The sequence below is a fragment of the Eptatretus burgeri genome, chromosome 4 (assembly GCF_056783735.1).
Source record: "Eptatretus burgeri isolate ZD-2024b chromosome 4, Ebu_testis_v1, whole genome shotgun sequence".
Taxonomy (NCBI): Eukaryota; Metazoa; Chordata; class Myxini; order Myxiniformes; family Myxinidae; genus Eptatretus; species Eptatretus burgeri.
This window is the reverse complement of record NC_140964.1, coordinates 38,654,103-38,678,354: the sequence shown is the minus strand read 5'-3', so window position 1 is coordinate 38,678,354 and position 24,252 is coordinate 38,654,103. Positions and strand designations below refer to the sequence as shown.

Genomic DNA, 24,252 nt, shown 5'->3' with positions numbered 1-24,252 from the left:
GGTTTATACACCTCCCAAATAACTATGTGGCATTCTCCCAAGCAGCTCTTTTACTGTGGAGGTTACGCTGGTCCTTGCTATTATTTCCTACTATTGCTTCACGAAAAAATATTTTCACGAAAAAAATAATTGGTTCACAAAAAAAATAAGTGACCACTATATTCGTTATTGTTGTGTGTCTGTCTGTCTGTCTGTCTGTATGTCTGTGTGTCCATCTGTCTGTCTGTCATGAGCATAGCTCCATGGGTTTTGATACGATCCTGATAAAATTTGGTGGGAGGTGTATATTATGATCTAGTTGTGTTTTCCTGAGAATGGGCTTGGTGCGCCCATTATTGGTGGAGCCATGCCCAAAAAACGTGTTTTTAGCGGGTAGCCAATTTCAATTTGCATCTTCTCTAAGGGGGTTTGTCGAATCTGAAAGGGGTCTCAGTATTTGGTTAGCCCAATGGCACCTGCATAGCCCCACGGAGCTCGATTTTTCATTTTCGTCCCAAGGTCAAGGTCACAAGGTCTCGAACTTAGAAAATTGCGAATTATGTATTTAGGGGGTAGCCAATTTCAAATTGCATCTTCTCCTAGGGGGTTTGTCGAATCTGGCAGGGGTTTCGGTATTTGGTTAGCCCAATGGCAGCTGCATAGCCCCACGGAGCCCGATTTTTCATTTTCGTCCCAAGGTCAAGGTCACAAGGTCACGAAATTAGAAAATTGTGAATTTTGACATAAAAAATTATCTTCTCCGAGGGGTTTGTTGAATCTGGCTGGGGTTTCGGTATTTGGTTAGCCCAATGGCAGCTGCATAGCCCCACAGAGCTCGATTTTTCATTTTAGTCCCAAGGTCAAGGTCACAAGGTCACAAACTTAGAAAATTGCGAATTATGTTTTTAGGGGGTAGCCGATTTCAAATTGCATCTTCTCCTAGGGGGTTTGTCGAATCTGGTAGGGATTTCGGTATTTGGTTAGCCCAATGGCAGCTGCATAGCCCCACGGAGCTCGATTTTTCATTTTCATCCCAAGGTCAAGGTCACAATGTCACGAACTTACAAAATTTCGAATTTTGACATAAAAATCATACGACCGCCCAAATTTTGAGAGCTGGGATGACAATATTTTTTATGCATAATCTTGAGGTCATTTCCCACCTAAAGTCTTGAAACCATTTTGCTCTATCTCAAACACCTTGCCCGTGGCTCCCCCTTCAAGTTTGTTTTTATGCTGATTTCATCAAAGTATGGATAATCCGAGGAGTGCGAAATGCCATATAGCCTATATGACGTTATATTGTTCCTGGAATGTTCCAGAGGAAGTTTTGCACCAAAGGTCATAATCCTTGACCTTTGACCTTTAAAGTTCACAAAGGTCAAATTTTCAAAGTTGTGGGAATCGAACCGGGTTTTCGACCTTCTTCGACGAACTAACTCCAATAAGCTATAGCACGTATCCTGTTTCCTTATTTTAATGTCCACAACATTGTTTTGTGACCTTTAAAGGTTATGCAAAGGTCAAATTTTTTTTAGTTGTTGAACGAAACCGGGTTTTCGACATTTTGCAGCGAATAACCCATCACCCGTATCACATCATGTTGATCATTTTTATAACTTGGTCAAACATTATCACATTGCCTCATCCTTGACTTCTGAAACAATCTACATCGTCTTCAGACTTGTTTTCTCTTAAAATTGTGAGTTGGACGCGTGACCATTAAGGGTTTCTCTGAAGTCGGTGCATGATAGGGGAGTGGAAAGCGTTAAATATCCCATAGTTTTTATGTAGGAAAGATTGTTTGCATTTACGAGAAGAAAGAGGCTGAGGCTTGGGAGTGGGGGGGGGGGCGTTGAGGACTTTCAGTCGAGGGGGTTGAGGATTTGTGGTGGGGATATGGTGGGGAGGGGATTGAAGGCTGCAAGTGGGGAGGGGATTGATGCCTTTAGGTTGGGAGTAGGTGTGTGTGTACGTGTGCGTGTCACTGTAGGGTGATGATGCAATCACCCTCTGGGTATGTGCCAGTGCAACTGAATATAACATCGTTTCTCCTCCTATGGCAAGCTAAAATAGCTGCAGTATTGTCACAATCCTGATTATACATACATGTAGAATGGAGAACTAGTCATGCTAGTCTCGGCTAGTGTCGATCTGCATCAGTGGTTTTGGCTTCAAACCTTCGATAGAGCAAGAGGAAGGGCCGAAACGTCAGATTCCCCTTGCTTCCAACGGCAGCTCACGTACCTCGATCAATGTCCGCTTGATTTTATTGCTCATTACACATGGTAAGGTTTGAATACATTTTACTGCTTTTGAAGATTAGAATGCAAATATGCAATACTATGTTTTCATACAGAGTCAAGGATCGTGGAGGAGCTACAACATAGAATGGATCAGGATGGAACAGTGGAAAATGAACATCAGGAGAGGGGGGAACACACAACAGCAGGGTTGAAGAACAAAATAATAAGAGACTTTCAAGATATTTTACATGGGATGCAAGGAAGGATGAGGACGAGGAGAGAACATCAGGGGGGGGGGTGGACAAGATGGACCCAGAAGCAAACTCTCAGGAAGGAAAACAGGAAAGTTGGAAAGACATGGGCTTGGGGAGAGTTCATGAGGGTCGAAAAGATCATGGTTTTTGATGGGGATGATCTGAGATGGTCATGGAAAGCTATCTTGAAAACCTGGAAGTAAGGGAAGAATGAAATTGAAAAGAATGTGGAAGTTAATTCCACAGGTGGCAAAAAAAGAGGAACGATTGAGTGAAGGTGAGCAGTGATTGTGGATTTTTGGAGTTTCACCAGAAGGGGGTTGTCACGAGAAGTAAATTTATTTGTACAAGTCTGGCAGAATTTTTGATCCCCCCCACCCCCACCTCTCACCTCTCACCTCTCCTCACTCCCCCTCATCACCACTCCCAATCTGACCACCCTCAATTACATGTGCCATGAACTCCCCTTCCATTTCTCTACCTTCTCCAAACATGTTACCCTTCTCTCCCCACTCTTCACTTCAACCCCTACTGCTACTCTCATATATTTTTCACCATCCCTCTCACCTTCTTACTGTCAGGTCAGGTGAGCATCTGCTACTGTTACCATGTAGTCCAGTCCTACCTGTTTCATGGTCGATCAGTCAGTACTACCTGAACGTCATTTCCAGTCCACGAGTTTGTTGTATGTGGATGTTCGATCGGCAGTTCCTCGTTCCAATTCCCAAAAGCGAAGTTTTCTGGACCAGATCCATCCTGTCTTTCTGTTATATGTTCGCTCCTGTTACTGTTTGTGTTTTAGTCCAATTTTCCATGTTAAACTCTGCCTTGTTGTGGTGTTTTGTCGAATTTGTGTCCATGTAGGCTTGGCTTTGGCCTCAACTATCTGGCGTGCAAAATCTGTCTCCGCTCCGAGGTTGCGTGCCTCATTTCATTTCTTTTATCCCAAGTGTTGTCCCTTCAACCTCCTCAACTTCATCCTATTTCCTCTCCTCACTTCAAAATTCTTTTTATCTTCTCTCCAAAACATGGACTCAATCTTCCTTCCTTCTACCTGTGTTCGCTGGACTTTATTATTCATCCTCCCTCTTCTCAATATCTCCAAACTGAATCTTCATTGAATGAAATGCTTCTTCCTTTGAAAGCCTTCAAATACTGTACATATGAAAACGCTTCACCTTCCATATTTCCCCAACAGGACCATTCCACTTCTTCTTCTTCTTCTTCTTCTTCTTCTTCTTCTTCTTCTTCTTCTTCTTCTTCTTCTTCTTCTTCTTCTTCTTCTTCTTCTTCTTCTTCTTCATCAAGATATATTTATCTTTGCCTTCTTCTCCACAAAGATTACACCTTCTATGTGTCCCCCCTCTTCAGCATCCTTCCACTTCAATGTCCCCTCTTTCTGCATCCTTCCTCACCCCACCCCCTCAAAGTTTCCCCTTCACACACCTAAAACCTCCCCCCTCACCCCCTCCCATCCTCTTAAAGCTTTCCCTCACAATGCCCCCTCCCATCTTCCTCCATCAACTATCTCCTCCCATTTTCCCACTTGCCAAACCCCCTCTCAGCTTCACCCTTGCCCCGCCCCCTACCAGCTTCACCCCTGTCCCGCACCCTCCCAACTCTCCCATCCCACTCCATTCAAACTTCCCATCATCCCGCACTGGACCAACTTTCCTCCACCCTGCCCCCTCCCAGCTTTCCCCAACCTTGCCACCTCTCCTCGGCCCTTTCCACATTCCTGCACCTTGCCAACAAAGCCTCGTCCCATGTCCTGAACTGTGTGGACATAAAATATCTGATGCCTCCACTCCAACCTGACATCTCTCAATCCAAGCCGCTGCTGATAAATCGGACTGTTTAACAGAATCCTTCCTCCCAAAGGACGTCCTTGACTCCTTAGTGTCTTTCCCTGGCTATTGTGTCCTCCGATATGATAGGTCTGTACTCCATCCTGGTGACAGTGTTCCACTTTATAACAACAACTCCATTTATCAGTCTGTGTACTGATCTTACACCCCCCAACCCCTAGGAGTACCTTTGGCTGTGACTTCCCCCCTCCCCACCCCCCACACTCCCACATCATGATTGTCTGTGTGCTGTATCATCCTCCAAATAATGACTCCTCCATCTAGATCTCTCTCAGACAGCATGGATCAACTTTTAACCACTCATCCCAACTTGCCCTTCCTCATATGTGGCGATTTCAATTGTCACCATGCCAATTGGCTCGGTGTTGATACCCCTCTCATCAGCAATGGCACTTCAGCAGAGGACTTCTCTGACTCCATGGGGCTGACTCAATCTGTGAACTTCCCAACCCAGATTTCTCCCAATGTCAAATCCTCCATTCTCGACTTGGTGTTCACTAACTTCCCTGCAAATGTTTCAAGCTCTTCCTCTGCTCCAATTGGTTAATCCGATCACATGCTTCTTGAGAGCCAACATCTCTCTGGCAATTCTCAGAGAGCCACCTCGGTGCTGGCGAGTCTGGGAGTTCACTCTGGCAGATTGGCAGGAACTGCAAGCAGCCATCTCTCTTCAGGTCTGGTCTCCGATATCTACTGCCCCTCATGTTAGTTCAGCCTGGGAATTCTTCCACAGATACGTGCTCTCTCTTATGCACAGATCCATCCCATCTCATCTTCAGTTTTCATGCGCTACTTCCCACCAATGGTAGACTGACTCCTGTGGTGACGCAGTTGTTTTGAAACAGCTCACCTTCTCTTCCTGGAAGGGAAACCCGACCGAAGGCAATCTCAGATCATCCCACAAAGCCTGCAATAAAGTGTCTGGCCACTCTCAGGAAAGCCAGAAAACAACATCTGTCCATCCTCAAGATTGAATCTTCAAACTTGTCCCCCTTTACTGAAATCTGGTGGCACCTTGCTAAGTCTGTCTCTGGTGTATGCTCCCCTCCATTCCTTCCCTCTCTTCAAATGGCACTACAGCCGACTCTGCTCGTGAGAAGGCTAAATGCCTCAATTCTGTGTTTGCTTCCAAATTTTGTTCCCAACAACTTGCTCTCTTTATCCACACAACCCAGTCATACCCAACTGCTATTGGACTCTGTATTTTGCACCTGAAAAGGTGGTAAAGTTTCTGGCCACCCTTGACTCTGATTCTGCAACTGGACCAAAAGGTATCAGCTCATATGTCCTAAAAAAGTGGTCTGCTGCTCTTGCACATCCTCCTCTTTCTGCTAATTTCATCCTATCATTTGTCATAGGTCATCGTCCATCTGCTGGGAAATCAGACATCACTGCATTTCACACATAAAGTGCAAATTCCGATCCCCTTAACCACAGACCTATCAGCTTTACTACCAATCATCAGCAAGGTCATATAATCCATCATCACAGTTGACATGTAATCCTTTCCTTTTCTCCAACAACGTCATCTCAGGTCACCAATTTAGATTCAGAACAGGTCACTCAACGTTGGATGTTAAGGTGCCTCGCTTAATATCTTCGGGTCTTGAGTTTGAGCCCCTGTCGTTCCGTTGAACACCACCAGGTGGGTTGACTCAGCCCGTCATCCTTCCGAGGTCGGCAAAACGAGTACCAGCTTACTGGAAACAGGGGGCACTGCATCAGCGGTACATCTGCGCTCCCAGCAATGTTGGAACTAGCAGCCACAGGCTGCATATGAAACGATGACTCCACATTGGACATGCTGTTTCGACTCTCCCAACAATGGATGGAGGCCCTCAATATAAGACATGAGATCAGGACCGTCTGTGTAGACGTATCTTGAGATTTTGATTCCAATTGCAGACGTCCATTACATTAATCACCAAGCCTGCCATGTTCACAGGAGACAATCCCGCAACGTTCAAAGTCCACTCACTGACAGCGATGGTCAAGGGCTTGAGTGGTCCATGCCCGTTGACAGTTATTTGGCCTTGCAGCAGTTCACATCATCAGGAGTCTATTGTAGGGGCAGTTGGAAGATCTCAGCCTGTTGGCGAGCTGAGAGAGTTCAGTTGTCCAAAGGCACACACGTTCTCTCAGGAACTTTTCAAAGTATGTTCGACATCTTTTTTTGGAAGAGAAGCTTTGCGAGCCATTTTATCTCGCAATCCTTAGCTCACACGCACGATATATTTTAGCATATCCCGATGACGGCGATTGAAAGTTGGTTTCTGCACAGATGCACAAAGCATTCTGGGGTGGAGTGTGTCATTTTGAAAGTTCCGTATTGAGTCATGACATTCAAAGTTACTGCCACCCATCAGGGGACAATATATATGCTGTGGCTATTATGAAAAAAAAAATGCAGCATTAAATTTCACATTTAGCTAGACACTTACAAGGTCAGTGGCAAGGTCTGGTGACTTCGAGAAAAAGATGAAACTCTTTGTCTCCGGCTCTCATCCGAACAAATTGATCCGTGTCTGGAAAACAAAGGTGATAGAAAATGCAATTTCACACTTCACAAAGGGATTTCTATCAACCTTTGCAACCAAACTCAAAAGTGATGAAGACAACACTTGGAAATGTTACAAGAAATCCAGGAGGTGGTTACTTGGGCATTCATGACTGGTGTATTAATGGTAAAATAGCGTGGCGTATTAATTTACCACTTCATACGATACAAATGGGGCACCATTGCACACTGCAAGCAACTACTCAGGTGCATCATACACGCATCTATACAAATAAATGGCAATGTGTGTCTCATCCATAACTCCAAAACCATGAAACCAAGCAGCCTGAAACTTTGTATGCATACTACGGCAATGCCAATAAAGTGCGTGATTGAAAATTGGGTGTTTGGGTTAATTCGAACACCACTTTTGAAGATAATTAACAGCCTTATTTAATTATATCCTTTACCAGGCGCATCCTTAGCCACCTCACTGTCTGGGGTCTTAAGGCATATACTGGGGTACCTTGCTGGGGGCTGAAGCCGCCATGTTTTTTGGCCTACTCAAAAATGCCTTGAATTGGAACATGCCGCAACAATTTATTAACGATAGAGTTTTTGTTTTTTTCACTCTCCTCACTCATCTTATCGATACCTATGAATCGCTGGATACATTGCAATGCGTATAAACGCCCGGAGACGCCGGCGTTCGTGGCTTTATTTCATTTCTCACATGCCATAACATCGGGAATCTCTCAAACTAAACCGAATTACAAAATTTAAGCTCCACAATTGAACTTAGCAGCAGTTCCAACTGCTAAAAAAGTGTTCATTTGTTCAATTCGGACATTGCTTGGGCGTTTCCGGGTGCATGGTTTAATCGACGCCAATTTGTAATCGCTTGCCAAGCCAGGCATTCCTTTAGAGTGCTTGATTGAGTGCTTAAGCCACTTGCCAAATGCCCTACAGTCGATAGCAGTACAGTCGTGTCCTGATCGGGATGTACAGTCGGCAGTTGCCATACAATGTAGAGTTACGTATACGGCACACACAGACATGGTACATATGGGAAGCTTTGGATCTGGAGGAACTTTCCATGGGTGTGTGGGCATGCCATGCATGTTACGGGCACCATGGTGGCAAAGTGTCATCCTGTGTCTTATAGAGATTTTATCAGGTTTTCCTTTGTCCTCATGACTGCTTCTAAAGCCTCGTGCTGCCCCCCCCCCCATTCATGCTGTCTTCCCCTCCCTTCATGCTGCCTTACCCTCCCATCACACTGCTTTCCCTTTCCTCCCCTCATGCTGCCTTCCCTTCCCCTCCCCTCACACTATCTTCCTGCCAAACCCCGTCCACCACCACACAGAGCTGTAAAAGACAGTGCGAAGTGGACAAATGAAAGGGGTTTTGGGGGGTTTTTTCAGTTTTTAGCAGTGGGAACAGCTGCTCGGATTAATTAAGTTTTTATAAAGCAGTGAAACGACAGATCATGGCAGGATAGCCAAGAGGTACGCACTCTTGCTCAAAGCTTTCTTGTCTGGGTATGAATCCCGACCCAGCTCTAAACCGTCATGACGGTGTTTCACAGGCAGGGTGATTCATTAATGTGTGTGCCATCTCTCGGATGGACGTTAAACTGGGCGTCACATCTGCCAAAATTCCCCCCCTCTCCATGTCCACACTCTCCCCTCCCTTCCCTCTCCCCTCTCTCTCCCCTCACCCACTCCCATCCCTATCCTTCTCTCCTTTATCCCTCTCCCTCCCACCCCTATCCCTCTCAGATAACCCTCAAGATGTCTCAGATGATCCAAGTCATCTCTCTAACTCACCTCAGTCCTCTTTTGTTCCCCTCCCTCCTCTCTCCCTCCCTTCCATCCCTTTTTACTCTCTATCCTTCCCCTCCCTCCTCTCCCTCTTTCTCACCCCCCCCCAACCCTCCTTAATGTTCCCGTCAGCGAAGCAACGGGTTGTATTTGCTTGTACACAATAAATTTAAGCTTTATATAATCGATAATGTAGATTTTGAGAGAGCTTGATATATTTGATGGTGGATTGTGCTTGCATTCTGTAAGCAGCGATATTCCCGATATAAACACAATTGAATCAAGAATTTGTGATGAGAATGAACTCTTTATTTAAGAGTTTACACCTGCAGTAATTTTTCATGTAAATGCGGCGAAAGTTATAAAAGAAGATGTGGAACACGTGCATGTTAGCGTTGCCTAGCAACCACTTCTAGTGTAGCCCCGTTGTCATGGGTCACGTGGCCCACAGTGAGCAGACCAAGGCTACCCTGGCCAACTCTTATTTGAGGAAATGTTCGTTTATAGACATTTTCTGACTGTTTTGTGATTTTTCCTGGGATATTAGCTTTGAGTAATCCATATATAATTCCAGCAGTGCGTGCGTGCGTGTGTGCGTGTGTGTGACCGCTGTTTCTCGACAACCACTGGTCCGATCTAATTGAAACTTGCCAGGTATATTGCTGGGGACCTGAGTATGTGCCTTTTCAAGGTTTGATATTAATCGGATAAGTAGTTCCCAAGTTATGGCCATTTATTTACCAAACCAATGACAGGACACGTTGCTGCGTAGGCGTGGCCGTTGGGGAAGAGATCCTCAGTTACCAATGACAGGACATGTTGCTTAGCGTTTTGCACCCACAGTATCTATCTTCTAGCTATAATTCCAGCAATCTCTGTTTGCTTGCCCTTTCAAGGTTTGAAATTAATCGGACAAGTGGTTCCCAAGTTATGGCCAAGTTAGAGCGTGTTCCCCATTACGGGTTACAACGTACGGACTTCCAGATAGTGATGATCTACTGTATTCTAATAATTTCTCGATTTCTTATGCGCATTTATAGATAAACACAATGCCCCCAATCCAGTCGTCGTTTACGAGAGCGAAGGAATGGCCTGTGTGGTTGTTTGAAAGTTTGTTTTTTGTTTGCTTGTTTTTTTGCACGTAGGGGCACATGAGAGCGAAGGAGCGGCCTGTGTGGTTGTTGTTTCTGGCACGCAGTTTGAAAGTTTTTATATATATATGTTGTTCATCTTTCGGCTGCTCCCGTTAGGGGTCGCCACAGCGGATCATCCGTTATGATCCGCATACTGATTTGGCATAGGTTTTACGCCGGATGCCCTTCCTGATGCAACCCTGGTCGCCTCTTACGACACAGGGATAAGGATTGGGTTTCGCCATGATTCCGGGCTGCCTCTCATAGCGCGGCCCAGCGCAGAGCTCCCGTCCTCAAGCGATCCTCCAACCCAAGCCTCCGAGTAGCGGGATTACAGACGCACGCCACTACGCCCGGTTGTTTATATATATATATATATATATATATATATATATATATATATATATATATATATATATATATATTTTTTTTTTTTTTTTTTTTGCACGTACAGCCACGCACATATGGCCACGCACTAGTATTCCAAATTTTAGCTTTCTTGCCTACATAAAAGGTACTAGAAGGTAGAAGAAGGTACTAAACATTTATATCAGTAAGTCAGTGAATGAGTCAGTGAGTGAGTGTGTGGGTGAATCAGTGAATCAATGATTAGAAATAGCTGATATATTAGATTTGTAAAATTTTTGAAGTACGGTATATGCGATGGTAGACGAGTAATATGGCTCACATAGCCATATAATATGTGAACATATTTGTTTTGTCGTACTCGGAAATTGATAACGAATCCTGGTTTCAATGAATACGAGCCTGCAACTGATATCTGCTCAAGGCCTGCATCCACCACATATTTTACCCTGCACATTCTCCTTCTCCCTATCTATGCTCTCTTACCTGCTCAGCTCCCATTCCTCCCCCTGGCACAACAGCTTGGGCTTCCAATATTACGGGACTCCATTCTAACGCCACAAATCTCACCCTACAGGTCACTGCTGCTTTATGTGCTCAGCAGAAATGTTCCTTTGGCACATGTTCATTCCTCCTCTACGTCAATAACTGGCGAATCTCTCTTCTGCTTTGCCAGGCTCTGCTGATGAACATTTACATTATGAAAGGCATCCCCACTGCTCATGTTCCGCATTGACAGATATGATCCCCCTTTGACTACTTCTTGCGATTCAATCCTCCACAAAACCACTTAATGTTTGTCTGTGTGGTGTATCCTACACCGCATGACAACTGAATATATACCTTTCTTCATACCAACATGGTCCATCTTGTAACCCAGCCCGACTCTCTCTTTATCATCTGTGGTCATTTAAATTGCCATCATGCGAGTCATCTCAACAGCAACCAGCCATGGCATTGCAGCTAAAACCTTTTGTTAGTCCATGACTTGCCAATTCCATGAACTTTCCAACTCATATCACTGTAAATGATGCATCCTCCCTCCTGGACCGTGGAAGGACCAACTTTCCCACCAACCTATGTTCCTCCTCTTCCCTGCTTGATTCCAGTGACCATGCCACTTTGAAAGTCCAAATCTTTCTGCCTGTAGTTGGAGAACTATTACATCACCATAAAATCTGTTTATTTACTCAGGATGACGAGCAAGCACTGCAATCTGTCCTCTCACCAATAATTAGTCCTCTATCTCCTCTGGATCTGATATTGACTCTGCTAGGGAATCCTTACACAAAAGCCTCCTTTCACTCATGCACTGGCTTATCAAATTTTGTTTGCAGCGATCCTATTGATCCTCTTGGTCCTGGTAGACACAGTCTTGCGGCGAGGCAATTGCTATCAAGCAGCTTGCTTCCCTTCATGAACGGCATGCACAACTAAAGGTAGCCTCAGATAATTTAACAAAGCATGCAATTAGTGTGTGTCCATCCTGAGCTGAGTCAAAAAATAAATTATCTGGATAATCTTAAGAATTAACACTCCAACCTGTTTCCATCCTCAAAGTCCTGGTAGCACCTTGTTAAGCCTATTGCTCATGTGTGCTCCTCCTCGATACCCTCCCTAAACACAAACAGCTTCACTGCAGACTACTCGAGAGTAGGTAGAATGCCTGAACTCAGAGTTTTCCAAACACTCTTGTGCACTCCAAAGCTCATGTAACCAACCCCTCTCTTCCTGTTCCCGCATGTAACCACAGCCTCCTGGGCACTGACTTTTTTTTACCTGATAAGGGAGTGAAAATTCCTACCTGGCTCCAATCTACCTTCATGATGAGCTGAGATGGCATCAGTGCATGTGTTCTCAAATCCTGCTGCTGTTCTTGCTTCTCTGATCGACATGCTCCCTTTGATGTGCCCTTCACCTTTGGCGACCATCCATCTGCTTGGAGGTCAACCAACATCACTCCAATTCACAAGAAAGGTGTGAAAACGGATAACTGAATTAGAGGCCGGTAAGCTTCCCAGTCATAAGCACAGTCATGGAATCCTTCATCACCACCCGTCTTTCCTCTTCTCCAATGGCCTGATCTCAGATCCTCAGTTTGGATACCCTCCTGCTCACTCAACTCTTAATTTGCTGCTGCTAGTCTCTCTCAGCAATGAATGGAGAATCAAAATCATAAACATGAGGGCAGGGATGTGTCTCTGGTCATATCATGAGCATGTGCTAATGTCTGGCACCCAACTCTGTTTGCCGAATTCTATCTGTTGGACTCAAGGTAAACTTCATGAGTCTTGGCCTGCTGACTCCATCCACTCACAGTCCATCCACAAAGCCCCCAAGAGTATCCTTTCATCTCTTCTTTATCTCCTCTCACAGTTGAAGCTCTTGGGCCCAATATTGTTCTCGGTATATGTAGTGTTACCACTCCGATGCCTTCAAAAACACCTTTCCTCTTTGCAGATGATTTCACTTGATACTTCCGAGGAAAAAAAAAAAATGCAAATCAGAGAAAATGTAACAAGTTCTGACTTTTCACATCACAATAAGAAGTTTTAATTTGACACAAGAGAGATGTAGTTATTAGAGTGGTCATGTTCTTATGTTACTTTTAAACAATACTAACGTGTGTGCTGAATCATGTGTCGCATGAGCCTTTCACCGAGGATTCTTAATCAGAGGTATCAACATCCCAATCACACCCATCCGGACAGTCTATGAGCCATCGGCCATTGCTTCACACAAAGTCTGCCTCCATCAGACAACACACGTATCCCCCAGGATGTATCAACAACGTACCACAAGAATCCACAGAATAAAGATGGAAACGCGTGGTATTTGTAACTTTGGATGAAATATCGATAAACTGCGCACGCTTTCAAATGCTTTTTCAGACAGGAAATTATCTCAGCATTACATTGATTAATTAATTATTTGTTTGTTTACTTCTACAAAGACTCCTCTTTTAATTATCAACTCTTCTTGTGTACCAGACACAGTTGCGTAATGCTTCGAGTCTCCCCTTTGAGTCTCGGATGTCTGTGGATCGAACCATTGCCGAGTCATACCAATGACATAAAAATCGGATGTGCTGCATCCTTGCTTGACACTCAGCATTTAAAGAGGATAGAGCAGAGAAAACAACCATGTGTTGGCAACCATTTCACAGGCTTGATGGGCCTGTTGGCCTCCTGTGTTGAAGTTGCATGTTGGGGAACTAAAACATAACTGAAAAACAACTATTTAAATATTACGTAATTATTCCCCCAACAAGCCAAGACGGTACATGAAAATATAACAATCACAACAATCGTTAGCCTCTTTATTCGTTGGACAAATAAGAAAACAACAATTGAACATGACCCATACTCAAAAGGTGATGTCCTAAATTGATCAACTATTGCTCTTTCACCTGGGTTTCTTGGCGGTTTCCGAGGAGCGATGCGATGGCAAGTTGGAGCGAAACGATGTCCTTATGATAGACGAACGAGGTTTCTGAGTGTCGGCAAAAGTGTTTCGATCATCCTCGTCTGACTCTGGTCCTGATTCAAGCAATTCCTCTTCATCTTCCTGTGCTCCCTCATCCTCATCTTCATCCTCAACCGGCTCAATACCGTCACTGACAAGACTCTCGTCTGTGTTGGGCTGCAAAACCGCATTGTCCAGGTATGTGGTCGGACTACTCTTGCGAGTGGAGTCGCTGCCGTCGGTTGGAATTTCTGCGGTACTCACAAGGCTGGGGTCCAGATCAACATCTTTCACCACCATGGCTTCGGCTTCAGGTTCCATGCACGCCTGAATGAAAAGAGAATGGACAAGAAACAAAAGACAATTTTAAGAAGGCTTCAGTGACGTCAAGCTGTTGATAGCTGCAACAATTGCCCAACTGACATCTTTCTGAGCTTGGTGAAAAACACAAGGGTTTATATGCTAAAAGAGTGATGGATGTGCGGGTGTTGATGGCTATCTTTCCCTGCAGCATTTCACCATACTAATGGCTGTTTTGTCTGTATGTGTGATGCCATTGTCCTGACCCTCTACTTTGTTACATCCATCTGGTTTGATCTCTGATCTTGATTTTCAATCATTAAATATCTGGCTGTCACAAAACCTGCTTTACCATGCTTCCAAGTTCAACAATTATCAGGCAGCTCATGACATCACAGGTCAAACCAGGTATCCATGAAGAGAGTTTACCTGTACAGTGTGCAAGCAATCACTGACCTCTGACACAACCATTCTGTTGATATAGATCTCTTGAGTGCTAGCAGATGTCTCAGGTGACATGAGAACGACAGGGGCAGCAGCTATGATGTCAGAATAGTGCCCACCTAAAAAAAGCAGATTATAAATTCTCAAAAATATTGGCACAGGAAAGAAAACTGACAACTGTGCATACACACACACACACACACACACACACACACACACACACACACACACACACACACACACACACACACACACACACACACACACACACACACACACACACACACACACACACACACACACACACACACACACACACACACACACACACACACACACGCGTCAGTCATTTTGCATTTTTCTTCTCTAATGCATAAGGAAACGAAAACTTTGTGTTCAATGCAAAAATATCTTAATGAAAAAGAAAATGTTATTCAAATAACCAAATTTATACACAATATACCCTCATGTAAACTAAGAGCGAGAATGTCCACCCTTTTCCTTCAAAACCATTGAAATTCTTCCAGAGGACACTCAAATAATTTGGGTACGTTAAAGACTTGTGAAATGGTGTTCCACGCTTCTTCCAAGACCTTCCGAAGATCATCGAAGTTGCTGGGATACTTTTTCTTTGTCCAAATCGTCTCATACAGCTTCAATGATATTGAGATCTGGACTTTGATGGGGGCCATTCCATGCGTTCAAGGACCCCTGATTCCATTTTTTTTTATTTTACAAATAAGTGTAAATTTTTCCAGTGAAGTGCTTTGGATCATTATCTCGCTGTAAGATGAAGTTTGGACCAATATAGGTCTTGCACAACTGGAGATAGCATGGTGGATTAAAGTTTGTTTGTACGTTTCTGCAATCAATTAATTAATATAATCATCCATTTTCAGCAGTTTTCCAACACCACTTGAGGATATGCACCCCCAAACTTGAAATGAACCTCGTCCATGCTTAATTGTTGGCTTCAAGCAAGGCTCTTTAAAAGTTTCTCCTTTTTTTTTTGTCTCATATACTGTCTTCAATTATCTCCAAATCAATGAAATTTTGACTCGTCTGTTTTAATCACTTTTGACCATTGTTCCGTCGTCTAGTTTATGTGATTTTGTGCATATTTTAACCTTTTAGTCTTGTTTCCCATCTTAACAGAGGTTTTCTTACTGTAAACCATCCTTTAAGTCCTGATTTCAAAAGTGACCTTTGTTCTGTTGATGGATGGACGACGACACCTGAGCCTTCTGCTAGTTCTGTTGTCAATTCAACACTTCTCGTCTTTCTATTCCTCAAGGATATTATCTTCAAGCTTTGCTCATCCTTGTTAGATAGCTTTTGGGACTTCCAGTCCTGGAATTGTCAATTGCAGATGATGTTTCTCTGATGTCGAATTCTGTCTGTTGGATTCAAGGCAAACTTCATGAGTCTTGGCCTGATTGGACTTCGGAAAGTACATTGATAAATTGTTGATTGTACTTCGGAAAGTACATTTATAAATTGTTGATTGGATTTCGGAAAGTACATTGATAAATTGTTGATTGTGCTTCGGAAACCACACTCAATGGTTTTCCTTCTTTCTGCAGAAACACAATTCTATAGCGATCTTCCACTGAATTTTCAGCTATATTTCATTTTAAGCTAACTGGTAAACTTGATTGATCAGTATTCTTCAGTATGAAAAGTGGGATTTTAGCTGTGTGGATGTTTCGAGAGGAACACGATGTTAATGATGAAGAAGACCTGACAATGAGTCGTCAATTCCATTTGATTGGTACATGTAATGGATGAGCTACTACAACACTTCATAATAGCTGCTCATGTTTTGTTTACTTTGAGTTGTTGTGAAAAGAAGTTTTTGAAGATTCTGATCAATGTGAATTAAAGATTGCCAAATGACGAGCTTGGTTTCTTCTCACCCAGACTAAGCTCTGTCGATAACAACCAATCGTTTTTCGAAGTAGAAAACATTAGTGGAGGCTTTGAGTAAATTGTTCATTTTCATAACTACCGAGACAATAGGGAAGGATGGTAATTTTGTGTGCCAATGGATATCAAAGCTGATACACCAGGAAAAATCACAGAAACATTGGAAAGCATCCATAAATGAAAATAGAAATAAATGGAAAAAAATAAATCAAAAAAAATAAATGGGGAAAAAAATCAAATGCAGGTGAGCGTCCTGAGACAATGGGGAAGCGTGGTTCGTTATTGCTTAAAATGTAAGCATGCCCCGCTAGTACACACACACACACACACACACACACACACACACACACACACACACACACACACACACACACACACACACACACAGCCAAATGGCCACTTTTGTCCAGTCCAACAGTTGGCACCTGTCATACAACCAAATATTGCTTGAAATTACAACATCAGAGAGACATATCTGCCACACTTTAGCTGAAATGCATCTCTGGATCAGTCCTCTAATCTCCTGAGTTGGGTTGGCAAATCTGCCAGGGTCATTATTCTGACCTTACAGTTGTTGTATGCTGCAGATACCAACAGGAGGTGAAAGTGAGCATTATTGGATAGTCCAGTAGCATTTAACCTGGATAAATATATATCCTAATTTTGATGTACGAGTACTATACTCTGTTGCAGAGCATTGGTGTTGATGAAGCATTTTCTTGGCAAGGGTTACACTGGATGGTTTGCCATTGCGTTTCCAGCAGTAGTTGAGGTAAGAATTTTGAACTTGGCCATAGTGCCGACAAGAACTCACCTACTGTCTGGGAAGGGCACCGTGGGATCCTTAACGTCCAATAGATAATGCCAGGAGATGGGACGCCAAGTTTAACATCAATCCGAGGGACGGCACACACATTGATGAATCACTTTGCCTGTGAAACACCGACATGACAGTTATAGCTGGGTCGGGATTCAAAATCAGGCTAGATAGTTTCGAGGTGAGTACGCGCACCTCTAGGCCATCCTTCTGGGCCAAAATATCTATGTACAGACTATGATTCACCTTTGCTTGGAAACAATATTTGAAATTGTTAATTCCTTAATATTGATCATTGTTTTATCAAGTTTCCCCCTCTGCATATATTAATGCTCAGTCATTATTTTCACCTGTCATCATACACCTGCACCTGCTTTGTTGCATTCTTTGTACAAAGCTGATGAAAAAAAAAAAAATTGTGACATTGCAATTCCAATTTTAAAGCATAGGAATTTAGAACATGAGAGTGCTCAGTTAAGAACTGTCTACACATTTAATTTTATGGCTGAGAACAAACAAAATGTTGCCTAATGCATGAATACGTGAATAGGGGCATCAGAATGCGTAAAATGTGACTCTTTATGGAATGTTTTTCAAATTGTGGTCTGTCTCCCAGCTGTGGAATTGACATCTAATCTGTGGAAATGTCAGGAGGCAACCAAATGAGGATAGGTGAGTGGGTGGGAGGGGCAGTGCAGAAAAATTGGAATCCCTTGGAAGTATCTCCATCATCAAATAGAGTCAAGTCAGTGACCTTTTGCAAATGCTTCCAAGGATTGAGTAACGATTTTTGAAATGTAACGGGGTTTAGAAGATAGCTAAATGAGGTTGGTGTCTTCATACCAACCTCATTTAGCTGTTCTCTAACCCCTGATAGGTTTCAAAGATCAGGGGTTCAAAAGGTCCAACTCAGTCCTGTTACAGTTCATGTTGAGAAGGTATCTTAATCCATGTACCTCCGAGGGCCAGACATATCGTGGAATGTTTGAGATGCACAAAGGATCATGTCAGGTGGATCATCTTTGATTGTATGACAGTTCTACTCACTGATAAATTCAGATCCCATCTTGATTATAGCAACAGGTGTGCCAGAGTTTGGAGACAGCATGGTGAATGTTTTTTTGCTGCAACATGTTGCAGAACAATGATTGACACAGATGAGGATCTTTCAGGGTGTGGGCTAGAATCGACATAGAGGGAAGGCCAGACGTCCATGTCATCCATAAAGTCACCTTTGCTTCTGTTAGGCACCAAGATGAGATTCTTGAATCAGAAGTGAAACCCTATGCTGGTGCAAAGTTGTGCAAACTTCATTTAGATTGACGACGATGCATGTCCGCTTCCAAGGATCATCATCACTGCTTATCTTGAACAGGAAGCAATCGAGAGGATGGAGTGAACCAAATCTTGCTGATGCTACTTCGGATGTGCTACGGAGAGCAATTGCAGCCTGCCCAGTGAAACCCAGCACACTTCAACAGCTCCAGGATTTATTTATCAACAAAAGGACTAACCTTCCACCATAATGTGAAAATTATCTTTTTAGAGTGATGTTCGAGCTTTGTCAAAGTGCCGTTGTGTTTCTTGGCAAGACATACGGGGTACTAAATTGCACAGACACCGAATAATTGACTTAACCAGAAAGCCAGCTATTCAAATTATCATTAAACAAATGGATTGGGATGTTATAATAATTATTATTATTATATATTAATTTTTATACAATTTATAGTTTTCTTGTCTGGCAACACAACAGCATAAACCGAGCTCGTCTTTCTTTGAAGGAATCGATTAATGTTGCGTCACCTCCTTCAACGTGACAGATAATTAATCAACTCTTCATGTAAATTCACTGTTTTGAAAATATGCTATATATATATATATATATATATATATATATATATATATATATATATATATATATATATATATATATATATATATATATATATATATATATATATATATATATATATATATCAACACCAATAACACCCACCAGAGGGAACCACATCAAGTGGGCACCACAACAGACAGGATGAGACGACTTGAGCAACGTGAGGATGTTCGGCCTTCCGAGCCAAGTTTACTGTTATACCTATTCAAACAACCCACACGGACATTACTGAAATCATTTATTCCCCAAGTATATTGCAATGACGTATACTGTTCATATTCACAACACAAACCAACTTCGCCAACAACAATTGTCATGACATCATAAACTGACAAGAGAATGGACCAATAGAATGAAGGCAATGATTCATCATATGAACCACCATGTACATATTACGCATCATGAAGGGGAGGAATGCCAACTTCATAAAACTGAGAAAGGAAAGGGAATGGGAGGATGGTAAGGGAGTTGGAAAATAAATATACGGGATGAAATAGGAGTAGTCCAAGAAGGGTCAGCAGATGCTGCGATTTTGCGAACCTAATATATCGATGGCTGGTTTTAAAACCCAATCTGAAAGGAAACGACCAACTTTTTTCTTTTGTTTATCGTAAGATCACAAAGTACAAATGGTTTGTGGATTCTAGGCCTGCAACATTGCTCTGAAAGTGAGACTCAGAGGAAGGAGAATTGACCGTTCTGCTGATCTCTGCTAAACTCCTGTTCACCAAACGAGGGCAGATGTCACCGAACGCAAATCCAACAACCAAACAAACCAAGTAATCCTGTCTTTGTGAGATCAATATAATCGGACTTTGCTGATAAACAAGCACAAACAAGGCCTGTAAGAACAACAGGCATGACAGGGCCTCTCCGCTAGTCGTACAAAGAACGTGTAACTATGCTCTGCAAAAGAAGTAAACACAACAAGCAGTAAAACGAACATGAAATGGACATAGTTTGAGGAGAATGTGCAAAGGCCCACACAGTGAAATAAGTTGGTCACACAAAAGCAAGCAATTAGCATAACGATGGGGGAGGCCATGTTGGGTTGGGAAGAGAGGGGCGACCATCACTCTTACTCGTTCCCAGCCTTTCAACCCCACTTTCCTCCGCACACCGTGGCCTATAATCACCTCATTTCTCTCTCCTGCAATCCGTAATCCTAATCCAGTTCTGCCATCATGCTGAGACGTAAATCGAGCATGAAGCTAAGGCAGGGCTCACCAATCAAATTATTTGGCCAAGAAACCTATAGGAATTAATACAAGGTTGGTGTCATTCCTTGTGCCAGGAAGAGAATTGTTTCTTTTACATTAGTAGTGTTGCTCCCTGTTGGTGGAATGAAAGACAGCCTGGGACACAAAGAAACCTTCTCTGATGCTTTAAGAGCCCCACGGAGCCTTCTGCATTGAACCACGGTGGTAAATTGCCCCGGGAATAATCCTCCGTGATCCTGTTTCTTTCGGAGTACGGAAACTCGGTCTGTTTGGCTGGGCAATCTCTGAGGCTTGAGCTCGGGTGACAAAAGGATTCCGACAAGGAAGGAATGATTTACTAATATCGAAGGTGAAGAGGCACGTGTGTGGACAAACCTTTTTGTTGCGTACATACATTCTTCATTTGGAAAGCTACCGTGTAGTGTCTGCAATTTATGCCAAATTTTCATATGCTTTGGAATGATGGAGCTTGGCAGGAGTTGAGGCCCAATACTAATGTTCGTCTATTTTGCATCTGTGAAAACCAAGGACCTCAAAATCATTGGAATCTCCTGCGATGAAGCTGAGTCTCTGGGCCTCCAGGTCTCGCGCGACAGACAGCTTGGTGGTCTCTTTGTCTTATTCCTACTTCTATATAGTTTTGCAGTTTTGTACCCACTGCTCTTTCTTTGCTTTCCTCTAGAGTCCCTTTATAGAGAGAGTAGCGACAACTAACGATTTGACGCCATTTTGAGTCCATTCAGTGCGGTGCGCGTGCGGAGCCGCCGAACGGCGCTCGTGCATTGAACCGTGTATTACATTATGTTCTCTATGTATGAGAGATGGGAATGGTCTTTTCCATGTTGATAATGAGCAAATTATGTGAAGATGATAAAATGGAAGATTTATGACAACTAAGAGCCATATGATAATGAAGAAATTCACAGAGCTGGTTGTGATTTAACAGTCACAGACATTTAGAACCATGACAAAGAAGGAATGAACGAGACAAGTCCACGTGCTGCTTATTTCAGCCTCATTTTAATTTCAGGGAGGTGAGAGCGAGACTCACTCTCACCTCCCTGCTTATACATGTACAATACAATGTTAACAGTTATCTTTGTATTTCTGCAGTTGTTTGACCTTGTTTATCGTGTGTGGGTTTATATTTGTGTTTGTTTAATTTTCATATTTAAATTATTAATCTAAACTTTGCTGCATGTTGCTGATCATATATTAATCCCACCAAAATAGATTAGCCCACCCCTCCCGGCCCCCTCATTCCCTCTCTCACTCACACACACACACACACACACACACACACACACACACACACAAGTTAATGTCCTCACACATTCAAATCAACAGACAAATACATACATTCAATGCATGCCCCCCCCCTCTTTCTCAGTTGTGGCATACAACTGTATAATTGTCATGATTTGGTTTCTAGCAAATTATTTCTGAAGCATCACTGAAAATTTGAATGACAATAATCATATCTTCCTTGTGAAAGTACAAAAAATAAAACTTATTTTATTATTTGTTTTACGAAGGTCTCAGAGACCATTGTGAAAGGCTTTGAACTCGTTTACGATTAATACTCAAACCGTGAACCTGTAACCTTCCACTTTTTATAGCAAATGACATAATTTTGTTAAAAACAAAGCATTTCATTCACCTGTTTGAGTACTAACTACCACAGGCAGGAAGGTGCCTTTAGCACAGGGCATTGGTACTTGTATATAAACAACTATAAGATCTGGCAGTCTACACCCACACCAATAGATTTTAAATCTTTGGTATAACCTACTCTTAAAAGCTAGGGTTAGGGTTTAGGATTAGATTTAGGTTTAGGGTTAGGTTTAGGTTTAGGGTTAGGGTCAGAATTAGGGTTAGTGTTGACCCTAACTCTGCCTTTGAAGAGTGGGCCGTGTTAGTCCGTGGTCTGAGTTAGCCCGCATCCGTTCTCCGTTCATTCGTTTTTGTTTTGACTTTAGTTTGACTTTGACTTTGAGTCTGAGTCTGACTTTGGAGACATTATCCAGACCCTATATTAATTGATCTAGCTTGAAGACTCTAACTCAAACTTAATTTGAAATAAAGATGCCTTCCCTTTCAAGTGCTAATTAATCCACGAGCAATGGATAACAAGCCTGGAAAGCCAAAGCAAAGGCCAGTCTCACTCGCAGCACACAAATATACACATATGGGACCATTACCACCATCACACTGACCTGGCAGAGAACTGACCAAGAAGTTGCTTTCCATCCAACACGACTGCGTCTGTTCTCCCAGATTTTCCGTCTTTTAGCATCTGATGGAAAACTATACATCTTGAATCCCTTCTCCGTTCTATTTCTGCACCTAAAGGTGCAACAACCTGTCATTTTGTCATAAAATCGATGTAAACCATGAACGAGAATGCTGCGTACAGCGGGAATGTTAAAACGCTGACCGATATACGTCCGATCCTGTCCGCGATGGACTCAAAATGGCTCCACGCAATCACGTGACTAGATTTTTCCGGACCCTCTATGTCGCTACTCTCTCTTTAAAGGGACTCTACTTTCCACGCCCCCCCCCATCCCTCACTAACTCCCCCACCATTTCTGCAGGGTCTGCCAATAACACCCACTTCTGGCGATATTCCTAGAATCGAGACTCACTACTCACCTTCCACTCATTTGTTCCTCTTTACTCTCACCAGCAGAACCAAATTAAATTTTCCAGTCTGTCTTCCATCCAAGGCTTCAGTATAGCTGTTCACCAGCACCTCACGTCATCTCAAATACAGACTCATGATGTTTTCTACCCTCATTAACCCTCTACAAGACAACCCCTTCCTTTCCAAGTTATCGTGTTCCCCCATGCCCGCTCCCTCACCCTCCTTTCCAGTTTTGTTCCATTTCTATTTCATCCCTGGTATTCCCAGCCAGTTCTTGCTTCACTTGAGCTTGTATCTAGGTTGTTCACCCACCCCGCCCCCCCCTGTGTCCACCTTCCCCTCCCTTTCATCTCATTCTTCCTCCAAGTGTCCCTCTGTTGTGTTCTGATATCCTGCTGTCGGTGTGTTTCCACTCTTTCCACTATGTTCTTCTTGATCTGTAATGTTCTGGTCCATTTTGTGTTCTTGCTCTTCCACGAGCCTCGACCTTGTATCCCAGACAAATGGAAGAATTAAAAGAATACCTTCACCCAGCTCATGTGTGATTGGACAAATAGTTGGAAAGCATTTCAATTATTCCATGTTCCAGTGAGCTACACCACCACCAGGGGTAAAGATACCGACGCGAAGAACAAACATTTTCTACTTGATGTTTACTGGCCTGGCAGGATGGCCGAGAGGGATGCACGTTGGCCTCGAAGCAAATTCAGACGTCAAAAACCCCAACGATAAATGTTTTGGACAAATGCTAGACAGACACTATAATAATACAAAATCTCCATTTGGCATTTGAAGCCTTGACAAATAAAAGTGAAAAACTGTACGCAGGTGCATAGATGATTACTTTTTTGTGTTTTCCACTGGGAATACTAAAAACAGACAAAAAAAAAACAAAAAAAAAAGAGACCCTTACAAGCAAAGTTCTCCAGAGTGGTGAAGAGGTCAGACTCCATGCTGTCATCATTGCTCTATCTAACGAGGCTGAAAATTGCCCTAGCCTTTATCTGCTCGGCCCTTGATCTTGTGAGTTGGGGGGGGAAAAAAAATTCCCACCAGCCCATCATTTGGTTCAGGCAATTACTCGCAGGTATGTGGTGTACTAATCTTAGCCAGCCTCCATCGCGTCACACAAATGAGTGCTCAAAATCAACAGGTCCATCGATTGCGAGCACAGTTGGTGAAGTCATCTGTGGTGGTTGCTGATCGGCTGGACTTGCTGCGTGCTAGGCCTCAATTTGGTAAGGCTGAGGACAGTGTTGAAGGGGGGAAACTTTGAAAGCGATGAATCAACGAAACGCTCGAGTTTCACTCAATAACATTGGACCCCGAAACCATGAAGACTCTTCCCCGAAACGGCAGCAAAATCTACC

The 24,252-nt window shown here is 43.1% G+C and overlaps 1 protein-coding gene across 4 annotated transcripts in view; it reads right to left on the bottom strand.

Annotated features, from left to right (window-relative positions):
• The window catches only part of LOC147027841 (rho guanine nucleotide exchange factor 18-like), a 242,726-nt gene that overhangs the window by 104,484 nt on the left and 113,990 nt on the right, over positions 1-24,252 (bottom strand). For 3 of the 4 annotated variants that reach the window (XM_085877505.1, XM_085877509.1, XM_085877506.1), the window contains 3 exons: positions 14,388-14,494; positions 13,576-13,958; positions 6,789-6,872 (listed from right to left, as the gene is read on the bottom strand). In XM_085877505.1, coding sequence (XP_085733631.1) covers positions 6,789-6,872; positions 13,576-13,958; positions 14,388-14,494 — 574 coding nt within the window. The remainder of the gene's footprint in view (positions 1-6,788; positions 6,873-13,575; positions 13,959-14,387; positions 14,495-24,252) is intronic. The other variant, XM_085877507.1, reaches the window with a different exon arrangement.